Genomic DNA, 17542 nt, shown 5'->3' with positions numbered 1-17542 from the left:
GCTGGGCAGTGAGGGCAAAGCAGAGACACAGAGCTGGCAGAAGGGAACCTTTAAGCTGAGCAGTGACTTGGGGATGCGGCAGAACCTGCAGGTAAAAGGTAAGCGTGGACCTAGCCTAATAATTAGGAACAGGAGAAGGGCTGGTCGAGCTGCGATCCTGTCCCAGCGTGACCAGATACATCACCGCCAGATCACTCCTCACTCCTCCCCCCTCCCACACAGACATCCAGTTTGCCTGTCGTATAAAGGAGGTTTTCCCAAAGCGGTTTAGCTAGAACTGGAAGGACCCTGCCCTGTGACGGGACAGGAGGAGCCTGACTATTGTCTCAGCAGCGCTCAGGATGGACCCCAGGTGTTCTGGAGCTAGTTGGTGAAGTATGGGCATGCTTTATTCAGTTTTGCATGACTTAAATATTTTAATTATCTTATTCTAAAAGTTATTGCAGGAATTTCTGAGCATGCAGGTAAGCAAAAAGAAAACAACAGAAAGCTTTCAACTCCCGGTCTTTTAGAGAAAACCCCAATTAAATGTTGTTGTCTGCTCTTCCAGGCATGTGTGGATGTACCGGGTGTTGGTGGAGGTGGACTTCCCTGTCCATCCAGTGGTTAAGACTCTGAGCTTCCACTGCAGGGGGTGAGCGTTCCATCCCTGGTTGGGGAACTAAGATCCTGGATGCTTTGTTTGATCCTGAAGGCTTTGTTTGAGGTGTCTGAGAGAGGGAGGAAGAGATTTTGAGAGGAAGGGACACCCCGGAGCACTCTAAGGGGACAATGGGAGTGCCTGAGGTAAGGGTGAATGGGTGGATTTTATCATAGGACACCAGTTGCTCTTGGAGGTCTCCCCAGATTGCTTAGTCGTGTCTGACTTTTTGTGACCCCCAAGGACTTTAGCCCATCAGGCTCCTCTGTACATGGGATTCTCCAGGCAAGAATACTGTAGTGGGTAACCATTCCCTTCTCCAGGGGATCCTTCTGACCCAGGAATCAAATCCTGTCTTCTGTATTGCAGGCAGATTCTTTACTGTCTGAGCCACCTGGCTGTATATGTGTACTCAGTCATCTCCAACTCTTTGTGACTGTATGGGCTATAGCTTTCCAGGTTCCTCTGTCCATGGGATTCTCCAGGCAAGAATACTGGAGTGGGTTGCCATGCCCTTCTCTAGGGGATCTTCCTGGCCAAGGGATCGAACCCGAATCTCCTGTGTCTCCTGCATTGCAGGCAGATTCTTTACCCAGTGAGCCACCTGGGAAGTCAAGCCACCTGGCTGGTTAGCCTCAAATCCAGGGATAAAGAAAGGCCTGGTTGGACCCTTCTTCCGGCCCCCTGCTAGGAAGATGGGAACTGCTCACAGCCCGTTCCTCCTTCTGGCCTTACCCACTAGGTCCTGTTCAACCCCACAGGTTGTGCCCCCCACCCCCCAGCCCCCACTGCCAGGCTTCTGTCACTTGGTGTCCCTGTCCTAATAACTGCTGTGTAAAACTGATAACTTGTCCAGAGGCCCGTGAGCTTACTGAGGCCCCAAGTCAGGGGACCTGGGCAGGCAGTTTAGGTCCTTCAGGCCTTAAGCCTCAGATAAATTCTTGGGAGTGATAAAGAGAACAAAACCTGCCTTTAGGACTTGCTCCAGGAGATAAAGGAAGAAGTTGACTAGCAGTCACCAGCTGTGGCAAGGCGGGATTCTCTCCAGAGGGTTTTTTTCAAGGGGAGTGGCTTCCATTCTTTTTTTTTTTTTTTTGGCCTGGCCAAGCAGCTTGCAGGACATCTTAAGTTCCCTGACCAGGGATCGAACCTGTGTCCCCTGCAGTGGAAGCACAGGGAAGTCCCTCCACATTCTTTTTTAACAACCGAATTGCTGTAAAATACAACCCTAAAATAGGAGCAAGACTAAGGTGGGGATGCCCTGGGACAGGCTCTCAGTCCTCTCCTCCCCTCGGTGATGCCCCTCTGAATAACAGTTTAAAGAATCCTCCTTATCCCAAAGGCAGTGTTGGAGGCACAGGCTGGTGGGAGAAACTGGGGCTTCAGTGCCCCTTCCTCCTCCCCAGACCCACTGCAGCTTCCCTGGGCCAGCCTCCAGGACGGGTGGGGCACCAAGAGGCAGACAGCCCTGCTTTCTTTCCGGGCTGACTTTTCTTGTAGGCCAGGGGACAAGTGGGAAGGGCACAGAGGGACTCAGAGGCTAGGTGGGGCCAGCCCAGTCCCTGTTTCCCCTCAACAGGGCTCTCTTGCTCACAGATTTAGGAAGAACCGTGACTCACTTCCTGCCTAGGTCTGACTGCAGAAGCATTGTTTTCCCAACTGTAGCTGGGGCTGCTGGTTGGGGCTACCCTGGGGTGGCCCTGAGGAATCTCTGCTCCCTGATGATTGTGGTGGGAAGAGCAGTTCCCATTCAGAAAGAGGGCCAACCGGACTCACCTTCCCGCTCAAATTTCTGGACCCCACATTCTTCCCCGAGTTTCTAGGTTTTGTGCTGTTTGTATAGGTACCCAAATCATATGTTATCTCACTGGTTCAATATTATTTCCATTTTACAGAGGGGTAAATTGAGGCTCTGAGAATTAAGGTGTTGTCACTGTCGTTCAGTTGCTAAGTCAAGTCCAACTCTTCTCGATCCCATGGACTGCAGCATGCCAGGCTCCTCTGAACTACATTATCTCCCGAAAAGTAAAAGTGTTATGTGCTCAGTCGTATCTGTTTGCGACCCCGTGGACTGTAGCCCACCAGGCTCCTTTGTCCATGGAGTTTCCCAGGCAAGAATACTGGAGTAGACCAACATTTCCTATTCTGTCTCCCTACTATCTCCCAGAGTTTGCTCAAATCATTGTCTAAGGTTGGCACAGTTTAAAATAGGGCCACTACGACTTGAACTCAGGTTTGGGGGTTGACTGTCACCTACTGAGTTACTTTACAAACGCTACTAACTTCTCTGGGCCTCAGTTTCCTCCTGTGTAAAGCACAGATAGTGATACATGAAAGCTGCCTAAAGGAAAACTATATCCACCTTGCAGGATCCATGGTAAGCATGGAGCAAGTTAACACATGGGAAAGAGCTCAGAATATCCTAATCCATTTTCCTCATCATCCCCAAACCTGTACTGAAGAGGTCACAGGATAACACTGTTCTGCCAGGTTATCTCAAAGAGGACAGGAAGGGATGGGCAGCTACTGCTCTGTGACCTTAAAATAACCCAGCCTGTGGAGCTCTTGGCCACACTTCCCCTCTTTTCTTTCTCAGCTCAAGCAGTGATGGCCTCAGCCAAGTAGCACAGACGTTTTCTGGGGCAGGGACCCAGGGAGGGAGAGGAGCCGGTTGGTATATTGCAAAGAGCTCAGATGCAGGCTCTGCCAAAGCTCCAGATCTCTTCTGGGATCTGAGGCCTGTTAGTTGTGGGACCTTCAGCAAATTATTTAAACCTTGTGTGCCTCAGTTTTCTTATCTGTAAAATGGGATTAATAATGTCAGCCTGAAAGGATTAAGCGGATTAAATAATGTACATAAGAAGGAGATAATATAAAGTGATTGACCTGGTGCCTGGCAGGCAGTTGGAGTTGAAAAAAAAAAAAAGTTTAAAAAAATTAAAAGGGGATGGGCTAGTTGTTCTGCTCATCCACCTGTCTATATAAATGCAAATAAAGTAGTGAGTCTTCTAACTGTAGGCCACGAGGAAGTTTGCCCAGACGCGGTGAAGCCCGACCTCAAGGAGGGTACTCCAGGTGCGTCATCCCAGGGCACTTAACCCGGTCGTGCCCAAACTCGTGGCTTAGGTGTGGGGAAGTGGCGGGGGGTGGGGGAGAAGCCCAACTCCCCCAGAATTAGGCCGAGACTGGGCTCAGAGTGACGCCTCAAGTCCTTCCCAAACCCTGCCCCGGGTGCCGAGTTCAGGTCTCCGCCGCCGGCCCAGAGAGCTCGCGGGGCTAACAGCGGAGCCCGGGGGGCCCGCCGAGCGGCTGCGAGGGCTCTGGGATCGCCGGCCCCACTTCCTACCTCTGCCCCAAGCTGGAGCCGGAGGCGGCAGGCGCCCCGGAAGGCCTCGGGGCCCCGGCGCTCCTGCTCGGAACGCGGGCCAGGGCCCGGGCGGCATGGGCGGCGCGGCGGGCCGGGCCGGCGGGGCGGCGGCGGCCTGGAGCGCGGAGGTGGCGCCGCGAGGGGGAGGGGCGCGGCGGCGGAGGAGGAGGAGCCCGGGCCGCCGCAGCCGCTGACAGCGGCCCGAGTAAACAAGCCGCGCCGCCGCGGCCCGGCCGCTGCCCCCGCCCGCGCCGGAGCCGGAGCCGGAGCCGAGGCCGAGCCCTGCCCTGGTCGCCGGCCCGGCCGAGGCCGCGCCGCCGCGCCTCCCCGCCTCTGCGCGGTGACGCTGCTGCCGGGCGCGGGGACCGCGCCGAGCCCAGGCCCCCCGGAGCCGGGCTCTCCGCTCGGCCGAGGGGCGCCTGAGCCGCCCCGGCGCTCGCCTGGAAAAGTTTCCCCGCCCGGGTTCCCTAGGGTAAGCAGCGAGGGCGCGGGGCCCCGGGGGGAGGCAGCGCGCCGGGAGCCGGGCCCGAGGAGACTGGGCCGCTCTGCCGGAGGAGCAGGCTCCGCGGCCCGAGCGCCCAGGCCGGGGGAGGGTCGGGGTCGCTGGCGCGGAGGCAGCCCGGGCCCCGATGCCCGCCCGGCTTTTGGAACTGGCCCGCGGGCCGGCGCGGAGGGTGGAGCCGCGGGGAGCAGGAAGGGCATCCCGCAGCCCACCTGAGCGCGCCGGGCCCCCGCGGGTGCCGGTGCTCTTCCGCTTGGGGCGGGGGCGAGCCCTCTGACCCCAGGAAGCGCCCGCGGGGGCCCCGCCGGGGGCGGGATGGGGAGAGGATTCCAGAGGCGCCGGGTGCTCCCGCCTCCCCGCCGTCCTTGGGGGCAGCCACCGCCGGCTCGCCCACTCCGTGGCTGGGGAGGGCCTGCGCTCCCGCCGGGGGGGTGGGGGGGTGGAGCGGCTGCTCGCGGCGGAGGGGATTATTCGCCGCCGGGGCCTCGTCCCCGCTCGCACACCTGGGCGGCGAGACACTCAGGTGCGGGGTCTGCGGGAGTGGGGAGGCTGGCTCCCGCGAAGGCCTGGCCGAGGCCCCTGCTGCCCCCGTGGGGTGGCCTGCGTGCCAGACAGGTCTTAACAGCAGTCGGTTATCAGGTCAGTGCCTCCTTCCCGCCGTCCGCTCACCCCTTACCCCGGGGATGAAGACCCTCCTCCACAGGAGGGTGTCGAAATTCTTTCTGCCTCGGGAAATGGGAGGGAAACCCAGGTGATGTGGCCTAGTGAGGGCTGGGCAGCCGCTGGCCAGGTGTGGAGACAACCGAGGAGAGGAGCCAAGCTTGACTCCTGTTCTAGAGCCGCCCAAGTTTTACGATGTCCTATATTGGGCTTCCACATAAGATTTGATTTTTTTTTTTTTAAGAGGATTCTGTGGCTTTCAAAAAAAGTTTGAAAACCTCTGGTCTAGCAGTTTTTACCACCTAGGAAAACTGAGGCCCAGACAGAGAGAGGAAGTGACCTAAGATCACACAGCAAATGAGTAGCTGAGCAAAGGCTGGGATTCAGAATTTCAGCGGAGCCATCAGCTCCTGCCACAGGAGCTGGTTTGGTGTCTCTGCTGGAAGGAAGGAACCAGTTTTCCCAGGCAGCCCTGACCACTCCAGACCCCCTGATGCCTGGGAAACAGCAGCTGGACCTGGGTGAGGTTCAGTTCGGATGCCTTGGAGATGCTGGCTGCGTCGGGAGGTTCCTGGGGCGGGAGAAGAGAACACAGCCAGGAAAAGCACCCACAGGTCTCTCTGTGGCCAAGCCTGGAGTGGAGCCCCATAGAGGGCTTCACAGGAGGCTGGAAATACGGCAAGCCTACCAGTTTGAGCTGAACAGGGACTCAGAGGGTGAGTCAGAGTCTAGGATGGGGGTGGGGAGAAGAAGCCCATTCATTTATTGTTCTCAGCGCCTGTTCTTTGAGGTGGGGGCCATCCTCCCTGCTTCCAGGATGCTGAGGCAGGGCTGTCTGGGGCTTCAGGCTCTGTGGAAGCCATATCCACGGCTCAGCGTGTCTGGGGATGCTGAGCAGACGGAGGCCAGTCCTTTCTTGGAGGATTGTTTGGTTGTGCCTGAAGCCCGCTTCCTTTTTGGGTCCTGCAAGGTAATTAAATAATCACCTTTATCACCAAGCAGCTGCGGTTCGCCCACAATATGCCAGAACTTGGGCTAGACCCAGATGAACCTAGTCTTGATGTGTGTATGGGGGGATTCCAGTATGGCTCATAGCACTGTGGTCAGGAGGTGGCCTTGCTTGACATCTGAACCCAAGAGGCAGCTCTTGTGTCAGAAAAGGGAGACGAGAACTTGTTTCTGTAAGGCCCTGCCCCTAGGGCTCTACATCCTCTGTTAAGTGAGGGCACGGGGCCCCTTCAGCGCCCGCCACCCTCAACCCTCACCCTCCCCAAGGGCTGCCCAGCCTTTGCTCAGACAGCTCTCTGGAACTTGGTCGCCCAAGGCATCATGGGGCAGTGGCTTCCCGGCCCGTCGGGAACCCTATGGACTCTGCCCATCGAGGGTGAGGAGGAGCTGCCTTGTGGATGCCTCCTGCCATCAGCTGTCAGGTTATTTTGGTGTAAACTGAAAATACTCCAGGAATTATGAGTTGAAGCTCTCCAGCCTGCAGGGTGGGAGTGCAGGAGGAGCATGCAGGAAGGCTGGGGGTGCTGAGGGCAGCCCCGGGCAAAGTGAGTTTTCCCAGTGGTGAGCCTTCTGGTCCGCCTCCCTAGGCCCTGGATGGGCTGGGAGCTTCACTCTGCTGTCCAACAGAGTGACGTCCTGTGGGGCCGGGCCCCAGGAGGGGTGGGGGCATCCGGGGCTGTGTGGGCAGTCTCGACAAGCTTGGCATTGAGGCGGGACACCTCCAGGACCTTCCCCAGCTTCTCCCCACCCCAGGGGTAGGCTTCTGGCTAGCCAGGGGCCCTGTGTGGGGACAGTTATGTGGCCCCAGGCAGAGAGGTCCCGCTCTCTGTTTGCCGAAGGAGGAAAAACAACACGCAGACTATTGATTCAGCCTCACCTTAGCACTCCTGGCTCAGCAGCCAGTGTTTGCCCTGGCTGCCTGGGCTCGGATGATGCAAGGCTGGTGGGCGTGGAGCCACCAAAGGGGGCTGCTGGAGGCCTCCAGGCCAGGGCTGGGTGGCCCTGTCGTCTCCGAGGAAACTGTGTAAAAAGAGAGCCTGGGCCCCCTGACTTTGCTGATGGCCTGGGCCATAGAGGGAGGGTGAAGCCACTGTGATCCCCTTTCCCTTGCTCAGCCCCCGGAGCCCACACCCCATCTTAGGCGGCCCCCCTCTTTCTTGCCAGAGGCTATGAGTCTTTGCAGGTAACTCCCCACGGCTGGGTCTGAACCAGGAAGCCCTAGTGAGCTGTGTAGATGCCGCCAATTAAAAAACTTTAAAAGTCAACATTTTATCCTTTTACAAAATATACCTGAGTCATTTGGAAAATATACAGTGACACGAAGAAGAAAATAACCGTTACTTGTAATTATCACTGTCTTGAGAAAACCATTGTCAGCATGTGTCCTTCCAGATTATGTCCTGTGGTTTTATATAAATATACGTGTATGTGTATAAATAGTTTCTTTCAAAACAAAAACAGGATTGTGGGTACCTGCTGCTTTATACCCCACCTTTTGGACTTAGATTCTGGGAAGCATTTATTCAGTTGTTGCTTCTGGTTTGGAGCGACTCGAGCCTCGATCCTCTTCTTCCCACTTCCGTATTCCTGCGTGTGGAAGGGGTCCGTCGCTCCATCTATCTGGCTGACCTTGGGGGGCCAGGTTTTCACTCCTCACCCCCCAGAGGCCCTTTCAGGCCTGGAGTGAGCTGAGGGGTGGGAAGGCAGCTATAGTGCATGCCCAGGGAGGGACTGACTCTCCGCCTTTCCCTCCCTTGTTCCCCTCAGAGCCGGCAGCCTGCCTCCTTCCTGCACAGCCCTGCCCGTCCCGGCCCCATGCCCCCACCAGTCAGCCCCGGGCCACAGGCAGTGAGCAGGTACGCCGGAGCCCAGGCCCTGTGACCAGGCCAAGGAGACGGGGGCTCCGGGGTCCCGGCCACCTGTCCCCCCCCATGGAGCTGAGGCCCTGGTTGTTCTGGGTGGTAGCAGCAGCGGGAGCCTTGGTCCTGCTGGTGGCCGATGCCCGCGGAGAGAAGGTCTTCACCAACACCTGGGCCGTGCACATTCCTGGAGGCCCAGCCGTCGCTGACCGTGTGGCACGCAAGCATGGCTTCCTCAACCTGGGCCAGGTAGGTGTTGCTCCCTCTGGCTGGCCTCGGCACAGGACGTCACCTGGGGGTGGGGCCTGCGGGGGCAGGTGTTCTTGCACCTGGCGTGGAAGAGAGCCGAGGCTCGTCCTTCCCTTGGGCTTCTAGCTTAGGTTGCTCAGTGGACTGGTGCGTCCCGGGAGGTGGGGGTGGGTGAGGCCCCCTCAGCCCCCTGCACCTTCTTACTGGGTCCTGGGCAGGGACCGGATGCCCACCACCCAGCCTGCCATCCTGAGCCTCCCCTTGCAACTGGTTGTCCACCCCCACCCCGCGCCTCCCCGGGAACTGACAGATGGAAAGCCCAGCTCAGTCTCCCTGCTTTGTTACAGATCTTCGGTGACTATTACCACTTCTGGCATCGAGCGGTGACAAAGCGGTCCCTGTCTCCTCACCGCCTGCGGCACAACCGGCTGCAGCGGGAACCTCAAGTGAGTGCAGCCCCAGCCCCTCCCGCTGCCAGCCTTCCCCTTCCCTCGTCCTCCTCCCACACCGTCTTCCCCTCACTGCCTCACAGGTTAAGTGGCTGGAGCAGCAGGTGGCAAAGCGACGGGCCAAACGGGACATATACCAGGAGCCCACGGACCCCAAGTTTCCCCAGCAGTGGTACCTGGTACGTGGCCTCCCCGGCTGCCTCCACCCGTCCATCTGTCCACTCAGGGTTCCATGAGCAGGCAAGGCTGACTCTGAGGCCTCCTGTCAGTCTTCCTCTGTCTGCTTCCTCTTTTTCTTGCCCATCCTGCTAAGCCTTGGGGAGTGCCCTCCCAGAGTTCTTGATAATTCCAGGGAGCCCAGTGGTAGCATCTCAGGAGCAGGGGCAGGTGGAGAAGGGGCTTGTGGAACGGCAAAGGGACCTTACCTAGCAACCAACCTCGTCTCCTAAGTGCTGGGTAATGGGGGTGGGTGTCTCTGCAGTCTGGCGTCACCCAGCGGGACCTGAATGTGAAGGAGGCCTGGGCCCAGGGCTACACGGGGCGTGGCATTGTGGTCTCTATCCTGGACGACGGCATCGAGAAGAACCACCCAGACTTGGCAGGCAATTATGTGAGGAGGCGGGGAGGGGAGTCCAGGGACGGTCCTGCTCTGCTGGAGTGTCCAGGCTGACCCTATGATGGCCACCTCCCTTCCAGGATCCTGGGGCCAGCTTCGATGTCAATGATCAGGACCCTGACCCCCAGCCCCGGTACACACAGATGAATGACAACAGGTAAGAACCGGTCCCTGGCCTCTGTCTCCCTTCTCATTTCCATCAAGGAAGCAGACGAGCCCCGTCCGAGAGGCTGAAGTCTTTTCTGCAGTCCTGGTCTAGCTGGGGCGCTGCGGGAGGGTCTGGTCAGAGTGGAGAGTGTCTATGTATGTGTGTGGGGGTGGGGGGTTGTCTGTGCATAGACGTGGGACAGCAGGCTAAGGTGGAGGGGCGTGTGGCCCCTCCCGCTCTTCAGGCTGCCCCTGCCATGCTCGGTCCGCTGCTAATGCTGTGCTCTTGACCCCGGCAGGCATGGCACACGGTGTGCAGGAGAGGTGGCTGCGGTGGCCAACAATGGTGTCTGTGGCGTAGGCGTGGCCTACAATGCCCGAATTGGAGGTGGGTGTGGGCCTTAGCCACCCTGTCTTCAGGACCACCCTTTCTGGTGGATTCTTCTGTATTCACTTCCCATCCAACCAGTGTCCTCACTTTCCTGCCGTACATCCTTCTGACCACATGGCTCTTCTATAGAGGGTTCTTAGCAACTCAGAGGGGCTTCCCAGGTGGCTCAGCGGGTAAAGAATCTGCCTGCCAATGCAGAAGATGTGGGAGACTCAGGTTCGATCCCTGGGTGGGGAAGGCCACTCTCCCCGCAACCCCCCACAGAGGAGGGCATGGCAAGCCACTCTAGTATTCTCGCCTGGAGAATCCCATGGACAGAGGAGCCTGGGAGGGCCACAGGGCCACGAAGAGTTGCAGTTCAAAGAGCTGAAGGCATCGTCTTCTGCTGGTGGCCCTGTGCTGCAGGGCGGGAGGAGTGTTTATTTGTTTTTAATATTTATTTGACTGCATCAAATCTTAATTGTGGCACACCGGATGTTTCACTGCTGCACACAGACTCTAGTTGTGGTGGACTGCCCCAGTAGGTGTGGAGCGCTGGCTTAGTTGGGCTGTGGCATGTGGGATCTTAGTTCCCCGACCAGGGATCAAACTCATGTCCCCTGCATTGCAAGGCGAGTTCTGAACCAGTGGACCACCAGGGAAGTCCCGGGGGGACCGTTTCTTAGCAGGAGTTGCCCCAAAACCTCATCTTCCACTCTGAAGGGCCTTGAGCTCCGTGCTCCTTTGAGACCCCAGAGATTTGTCCTAGTCCAAAATGTGTGGTTGAGGGCTGGAGAGATCTCCCCTTTCCCCTGGGTCTTGTCTTCAAAAGGCAGAGGCCACCCAAGAAGCCAGGGGCTCAGGGTTTCTTAGCACCAGCCTCTGCCCTCCCCTTCCGGGTGCAGGGCTGGATGTGCTCCTGGGGGTGCCCCTGACAGCTGGACCCACGCAGCCTCTCTCTCCCTGCCCCCCTCTGTGGCCAGGGGTGCGCATGCTGGATGGCGAAGTGACAGATGCCGTGGAGGCACGCTCGCTGGGCCTGAACCCCAACCACATCCACATCTACAGTGCCAGCTGGGGCCCCGAGGACGACGGCAAGACCGTGGATGGGCCAGCCCACCTGGCTGAGGAGGCCTTCTTCCGGGGGGTCAGCCAGGTGAGGTGGGGGTCCTGTCCCAGCCATGGAAACCAGGCCCGGCCTCAGGGGGCAAAGTAGGCACTGTCTTTGCCATGCTTCGCCTTTGTGTTTTTCTGTTGCTATTTATTTACTCTTGTGTTTAATTTATACAAAGCACGTTTATTAAAACGTGAAGGACAGGAAGAGAAAAGTAAATGCTAATTGCCCATAACTCCCACTCCAGTATTCTTGCCTGGAGAATCCTCATGGACAGAGGAGACAGTGCATGGAGTCACACACAACAGAGTGACTAAGCATAGCATGCAGCATCACTCTCCAGAATCACTACTCTGAAGATTTTGGTAGTGGACTGGGTCTCTGTGTAAAAAGAGATGAGAGAGATCTACCAGGGGTCTCCTTGGGGGAAGGGGCTGGATAGAGCGTCGCTGGAGAAGGATGCTTCAGCCTTCCTAGTCTCAAGCAGCATCTTCCCACCAGGCCCTCCCTCCCCTAAGTCCTGTTCTTGTGTGACCCCAACCTGCTCTGTCCACAGGGCCGCGGGGGTCTGGGCTCCATCTTTGTCTGGGCCTCGGGGAACGGGGGCCGGGAACATGACAGCTGCAATTGCGACGGCTACACCAACAGCATCTACACGCTGTCCATCAGCAGCGCCACACAGTTCGGCAACGTGCCCTGGTACAGTGAGGCCTGCTCGTCCACGCTGGCCACCACCTACAGTAGTGGCAACCAGAATGAGAAGCAGATCGTGAGTCTCTTCCCGGGAGGGGGCTGGGGAAATGGGGCTGCTCGCTTTCTGGCTCTGCCCGGAGCCGCCTTTCTGACCGTATCTGCCTTCTACCCACACGTGGCTGGGCGGTGGTGGCGAAGGCATCATGGGATGGGAGCTAGGGGACCTCTCTAAGACTCTTGAGGGTCACGGAGCCACTGGTGAAGCCCTTGATAAGACTCTCCCTAAAAACATGCATCGCTCTCTTTTTTATTTGTTTTAACAATCTATTTGGGCTTCCCTGGTGGCTCAGACAGTAAAGAATCTGCCTGCAATGCAGGAGACATGAGTTTGATCCCTGGGTGGAGAAGATCCCCTGGAGAAGGGAATGGCAACACACTCCATCCAGCATTCTGGCCTGGAGAATGCCATGGACAGAGGAGCCTGGCAGGCTACAGTCCATAGGGTTGCAAAGAATTGGACACAACTGAGTGACCTATAATTTCATTTATGTATGTATTTTTGGCTGTCCTAGGTCTTTGTTGCTGCTCCGGCTTTTCTCTAGTTGTGACAAGCGGGGACTACTTTCTAGTTGCAATGGGAGGGCTTCTCATTTTGGTGGCTTCTCTTGTGGTGCATGGGCTTTAGGGTGCTTGGGCTTCAGTAGTTTTGGCATGTGGGCTCAGTACTTGTGGTGCACAGGCTTGGTTGCTCCACAGCATGTGGGATCTTCTCGACCCAGAGATTGAACCCATGTCTCCTGCATTTGCAGGCGGATTCTGTATACCACTGAGCCACCAGGGAAGCCCTGCATTGCTCTCAGTGATCTCCAACCTTTAGTTCAGCCCTCTTATTCTTTGGGAAACTGAGGCCCAGAAAGAAACAGGCATTGTCCTGTTGGCAGTGAGTTAGCAAGGCAGCAAATGGGAACGAGGCATCTTGGCCCTGGCTCCCCAGGGCCTGTGGCCAGAGGGAGGGCAGCCAGGTGACCCCTCTGGTGTCCTCCCCACGTCACATGCCCAACGTCATCATCCTCCTGTAGGTGACCACTGACCTGCGGCAGAAGTGTACAGAGTCTCACACGGGCACCTCTGCGTCTGCCCCACTGGCAGCAGGCATCATCGCTCTCACCCTGGAGGCCAAGTGAGTGGTGGGGACCGAGGGGCGAGCCTGTCCCCACTAGCGCCCCCTGCAGGGCAGCCCTCGGACTCCAGCCGGAGTCTCTGAAGAGACTGAGCCTTTCGGTCCCTCCTTTGCAGTAAGAACCTCACTTGGCGGGACATGCAGCACTTGGTAGTCCGGACCTCAAAGCCAGCCCACCTCAACGCCAACGACTGGGCCACCAATGGTGTGGGCCGCAAAGGTGAGGGCACCGTGCTCCCTGGGCTGGATTGAGGGTCCTGGGGGGCTGCTCTGTGCCCCCCAGCTGACCCCGTCCCTCGTGCCCCACAGTGAGCCATTCGTACGGCTACGGGCTGTTGGACGCCGGCGCCATGGTGGCTCTGGCCCAGAACTGGACGACGGTGGCCCCTCAGCGGAAATGCACCATCGACATCCTCACTGAGCCCAAGTGAGGGCTGGATCCCGGCTGGGAGGAGGGGCAGGGTGGACCCAAGGGTCGCCGTGGTGCCTGCTGGCCCCCCTCTCACAGCCCATCACGTGCTCCTTGCAGGGACATCGGGAAGCGGCTGGAGGTGCGGAAGACCGTGACCGCCTGCCTGGGGGAGCCCAGCCACATCACGCGGCTGGAGCATGCTCAGGCACGGCTCACCCTGTCCTACAACCGCCGCGGTGACCTTGCCATCCACCTGGTCAGCCCCATGGGCACCCGCTCCACCCTGCTGGCTGCCAGGTACTTGCCCTCTCTCCCGCCCAGCCTGTCCTGTCCCTTGGGTCCACGTGCACTCACTCATGGACTCACACAGCCCCGATGGTCCACAAATACTTCTCCATGGGGTAAACGCTGACGTTTCTGGGAGGGATGGTTTATGTCCTATGGGATTGTCCCATATTGCAGGAATCCCTGAGTCTACCCATGACATGCCACATCTGTGTGCCTCCCCATGTGTAGTCTGCATGTAGTTTTCCCTTGCATGTTTCCAGAATGTTCCAGCTGAGAACATTTGGCCTCCTGGGAAACAACCAGCAGGCATTTCTAGCGCAGCAGGGTTGGTGTGGCACCAGGGGAGTGTGTGTGGTCCGTGTGCTGTGGGCTTGGCACCCCCTGGCTGGGGTCCCCCAGATGCTTCAGGCAGCCATGTGCACATTCCTCCCCAGGCCACATGACTACTCTGCAGATGGGTTTAACGACTGGGCCTTCATGACGACCCATTCCTGGGACGAGGATCCCTCTGGCGAGTGGGTCTTAGAGATTGAAAACACCAGTGAAGCCAACAACTATGGTATTGGGGGATGCTTGAGGGCTGGGGTTCCAGGAGAAGAACTGGCGGGGTCTGGGGGTGGTGGGCAGGCATGCTCCTGGTACCTCCTGACTTCTGCCACGCCCCTCAATAGGGACACTGACCAAGTTCACCCTCGTGCTTTATGGCACGGCCCCTGAGGGTTTGCCCACACCCCCTGAGAGCATCGGCTGTAAGACCCTCACTTCCAGTCAGGCCTGTGTGGGTGAGTCGTGGGCGCTGTAGGGTGTTGGGGACCTGAGACTTGGGGGGATAGAGGGTGCCTGTCCTAAAGGAGGAAAGGGGGTGTGAAGGGACATCCTGGGGCCCTGGGTTGGGTTCTGGGTCTGGGAGCTCCTGGGGACAGCAGTGACTGTGTCCAGGGCTGCAGGGCCTAGCAGCCTTGGCGGCCTGGCTGACGCCCACCTTCCCTCCCTCCCCGGCCTGGCAGTGTGCGAGGAAGGCTTCTCCTTGCACCAGAAGAACTGCGTCCAGCACTGTCCCCCAGGCTTCGCTCCCCAAGTCCTGGACACACACTACAGCACAGAGAACGACGTGGAGATCATCCGGGCCAGCGTCTGCACGCCCTGCCACACCTCGTGCGCCACGTGCCAGGGCCCCGCCCCCACAGACTGCCTCAGCTGCCCCAGCCACGCCTCCCTGGACCCGGTGGAGCAGACGTGCTCGCGCCAGAGCCAGAGCAGCCGCGAGTCGCACCAGCAGCAGCCACCGCCGCCCCCTCGGCCACCGCCCGCGGAGGTAGCGACGGAGCCGCGGCTGCGGGCGGACCTGCTGCCCTCGCACCTGCCCGAGGTGGTGGCCGGCCTCAGCTGCGCCTTCATCGTGCTGGTCTTCGTTACCGTCTTCCTGGTCCTGCAGCTGCGCTCGGGCTTCAGCTTCCGAGGGGTGAAAGTGTACACCATGGACCGCGGCCTCATCTCCTACAAGGGACTACCCCCTGAAGCCTGGCAAGAGGAGTGCCCGTCCGACTCAGAGGAGGACGAGGGCCGGGGCGAGAGGACCGCCTTTATCAAAGACCAGAGCGCCCTTTGACGAGCGCCTACTGCCCGCCCCTTCGAGCCCATCCCCTCCTTGGGCACTTTTTAATTCACCAAAGTATTTTTTTATCTTGGGACTGGGTTTGGAGCCCAACCGGGAGGCAAGAGGGGCAGAAACGGCTTCCCACCCTACCCTTGGGCCCCCTGGCGGCCTGAGGTGGGCCAGCTGGGGGTGGGGGGATGGGGGGAGAGCCTGTCCCCACCCGCAGCAGCCCTCCATGTGGAGAAAGGAATGAAACCTTTGGGCAGCTTTCCAAGGTCCAGGCCCCAGCCAGAGCACCCGGTGAAGAGGGGCGGCCCTCCCGGGATTCCTGACCGGAGCTGCGGCTCCTGCCTCTCCGCGTCCCTCTAAAGCAATAATGGGCCCCATCCAGGCAGCAGGAGACTGGCCTAGGGGGTATCGGAAGGAGGCGGCCACCTCTCTAAGGGCTTCTGCGTCCAGACCCTGTTCTGCATATCTGGTGAGCCTCAGGCAAAAGCAGTGAGCGAAGGAAGGGACCAAGGCAGGGCAGGCACTTCCGGGGCATGCACATGTGTGCCCATGTGCATTCGGCCCTTGGCCCACCTCCACTACAGCGGGCGGGCTGCCTGCCTAGCAAGGCTGGCCCGGCCCCAGGCTGGTGTGCTGACCACCCTCCCCTCTCTACACTCTCCCCTCCCCCCAGGGCCCGAGTCCCTGTTTTCTGAGCCCGGGGCTTTCTGGGCTGTTGGCACTCACAGCCCTGGAGCCCCTGGGTGGGTGGTGGGGAGGGACGGTGGCCCAGCCGGCCTCTCCCGCCTCCCACCCGATGCTGCTTTCCCCTGTGGGGATCTCAGGGGCTGTTTGAGGATATATTTTCACTTTGTGATTATTTCACTTTAGATGCTGTTTTGTTTTGTTTTTTTTTTTGTATTTTTAACGGTGGTAGCAGCAGCTGGACCATCCACCCTCCCACACCCACTGTCCACCCTGCTGTTGCCCTCGGCTGCCCTGGGCCTGAGGTGTGGGGGGTGGGCTGCAGCTGAGCCCAGGATACTGACAAGGCATGCCAGGCCAAGTGGGCCCTAGGGAAGGAGGATCACGGTAGAAGGGGCAGGCTGTCGTCCATTTGAGATGGGGCTCGTCGTGCCAAGGGCTCATGGGTCACTAGTTCTCCAAGTGCCAGGGGTGGGCAGGCAGTGGCACCGAGCCCCCTCCAACACTGTGCCCTGGTGGAGAAAGCACTGACCTGTCCTGCCCCCCATGTCTCCCTCTTCTGACGTGCCTTTTGCACCCCTCCCATTAGGACAATCAGTCCCCTCCCATTTGGGAGCTCCCTTTCCTTTCTCTCCCCCAGCCCCTCCTGGCACCCAGCCACCTGCCCAGAGGTGCCCCCTCCTCTTCCCACACCTACCCCCACCCTCCCGTGGCCAGCCCAGCTGGTTTTGTAAGATACTGGGTTGGTGCACAGTGATTTTTTTTTTCTTGTAATTTAAACAGGCCCAGCATTGTTGGTTCTATTTAATGGACACGAGATAATGTTAGAGGTTTTAAAGTGATTAAACGTGCAGACTATGCAAACCAGACCTGGTCTCCAGTGTGTGATATTCTTCCTAGGACTGCGGGGCTGCATCCAGGATGGGGCGGGGGTGAGGGATGGGGAGAGTTATGTGCCCACATGATGTCCTGCCTGCTCTAGCTGCCCAAAGGCAATCTCCCGAGGGGTTTAGGAGGTGTGGAAGGGACAGTAGCTGGCAACAAGCCCCAGGGGTGGGACAGATGAAGCCCCAGAGTGGAAGCAGCTGAGCACTTACTTCCTCCGCCATAGGCCTTGGCTGCAGCTGGGTGGAGAGCGATGGCCCGGGGTCCAGTTGCTCAGGGTGTCCCTTGGCTGAAGCACCTAGGCCAGCAGCTGTAGGGCTGAGGCCTCTGGTGGGGCCTAACTGAATCAAGATAGGCTTTGCTGGGGAGAACCTGAGTCCCACACTGAAAGTGCCATACCCCCCACCCCACCCCTGACACACACACTCTGGCCCAGGCCCCTCTCCTGCCCCAGGTCTCCCATGGGACAGGAAACCCCTGCCTGTGGTGGGGAGAGGAGCCAGGCCAGTTCCACGAGGATCCATGCCTGAGAAGTAGGCCTCTCCTCGGGATATTTACTAGGAAATTTTATTCAAATAGAGGCTGGCGCCTGAGCCCTCCTTGGGGAATCCAGTGGGGTGGGAAAGGCCTGGACTAGCCTTCCCCCTGCCTCTTTGGGGCGTCCCTGGCCTGCTGCTCAAATTGCCCGCCTGCCCTTCCTTAGGTTCTGGGCCCCCGGGCCCTCCCGGCCACTGCAAAGGCCACAGCCCTGCCCTGTGCTAGCGCTCCCCAAGCACCCTCTGCTGTTCCCCGGGGCGCTGTCTGGGCCCTGGG

At 58.9% G+C, this 17542-nt stretch overlaps 1 protein-coding gene across 4 annotated transcripts; it reads left to right on the top strand.

Annotated features, from left to right (window-relative positions):
• Nucleotides 1–291: 291 nt before the first annotated feature.
• Nucleotides 292–16713, top strand: FURIN (furin, paired basic amino acid cleaving enzyme). 4 transcript variants are annotated; one of them, XM_061394475.1, is made up of 16 exons: nucleotides 292–375; nucleotides 7945–8285; nucleotides 8633–8731; nucleotides 8818–8913; nucleotides 9216–9344; nucleotides 9431–9507; nucleotides 9797–9885; nucleotides 10851–11023; nucleotides 11538–11750; nucleotides 12754–12854; nucleotides 12971–13074; nucleotides 13164–13281; nucleotides 13384–13563; nucleotides 13989–14113; nucleotides 14226–14336; nucleotides 14562–16713. In XM_061394475.1, exons 2-16 carry the CDS (start codon nucleotides 8109–8111, stop codon nucleotides 15161–15163), a joined length of 2394 nt encoding a protein of 797 aa, XP_061250459.1. In that variant the 5' UTR covers nucleotides 292–375; nucleotides 7945–8108; the 3' UTR covers nucleotides 15164–16713. The 4 variants fall into 4 exon arrangements, with proteins under 4 accessions (XP_061250459.1, XP_061250457.1, XP_061250458.1 ...); XM_061394473.1 differs by lacking the exon at nucleotides 292–375 and adding an exon at nucleotides 3623–3715; XM_061394474.1 differs by lacking the exon at nucleotides 292–375 and adding an exon at nucleotides 4389–4479.
• The last annotated feature ends 829 nt before the right edge of the window (nucleotides 16714–17542 follow it).

Source organism: Bos javanicus, chromosome 21, assembly GCF_032452875.1.
Source record: "Bos javanicus breed banteng chromosome 21, ARS-OSU_banteng_1.0, whole genome shotgun sequence".
NCBI classification, from domain to species: Eukaryota; Metazoa; Chordata; class Mammalia; order Artiodactyla; family Bovidae; genus Bos; species Bos javanicus.
The sequence above is the reverse complement of the archived record's forward strand: the minus strand, read 5'-3'. Positions and strand labels throughout refer to the sequence as shown.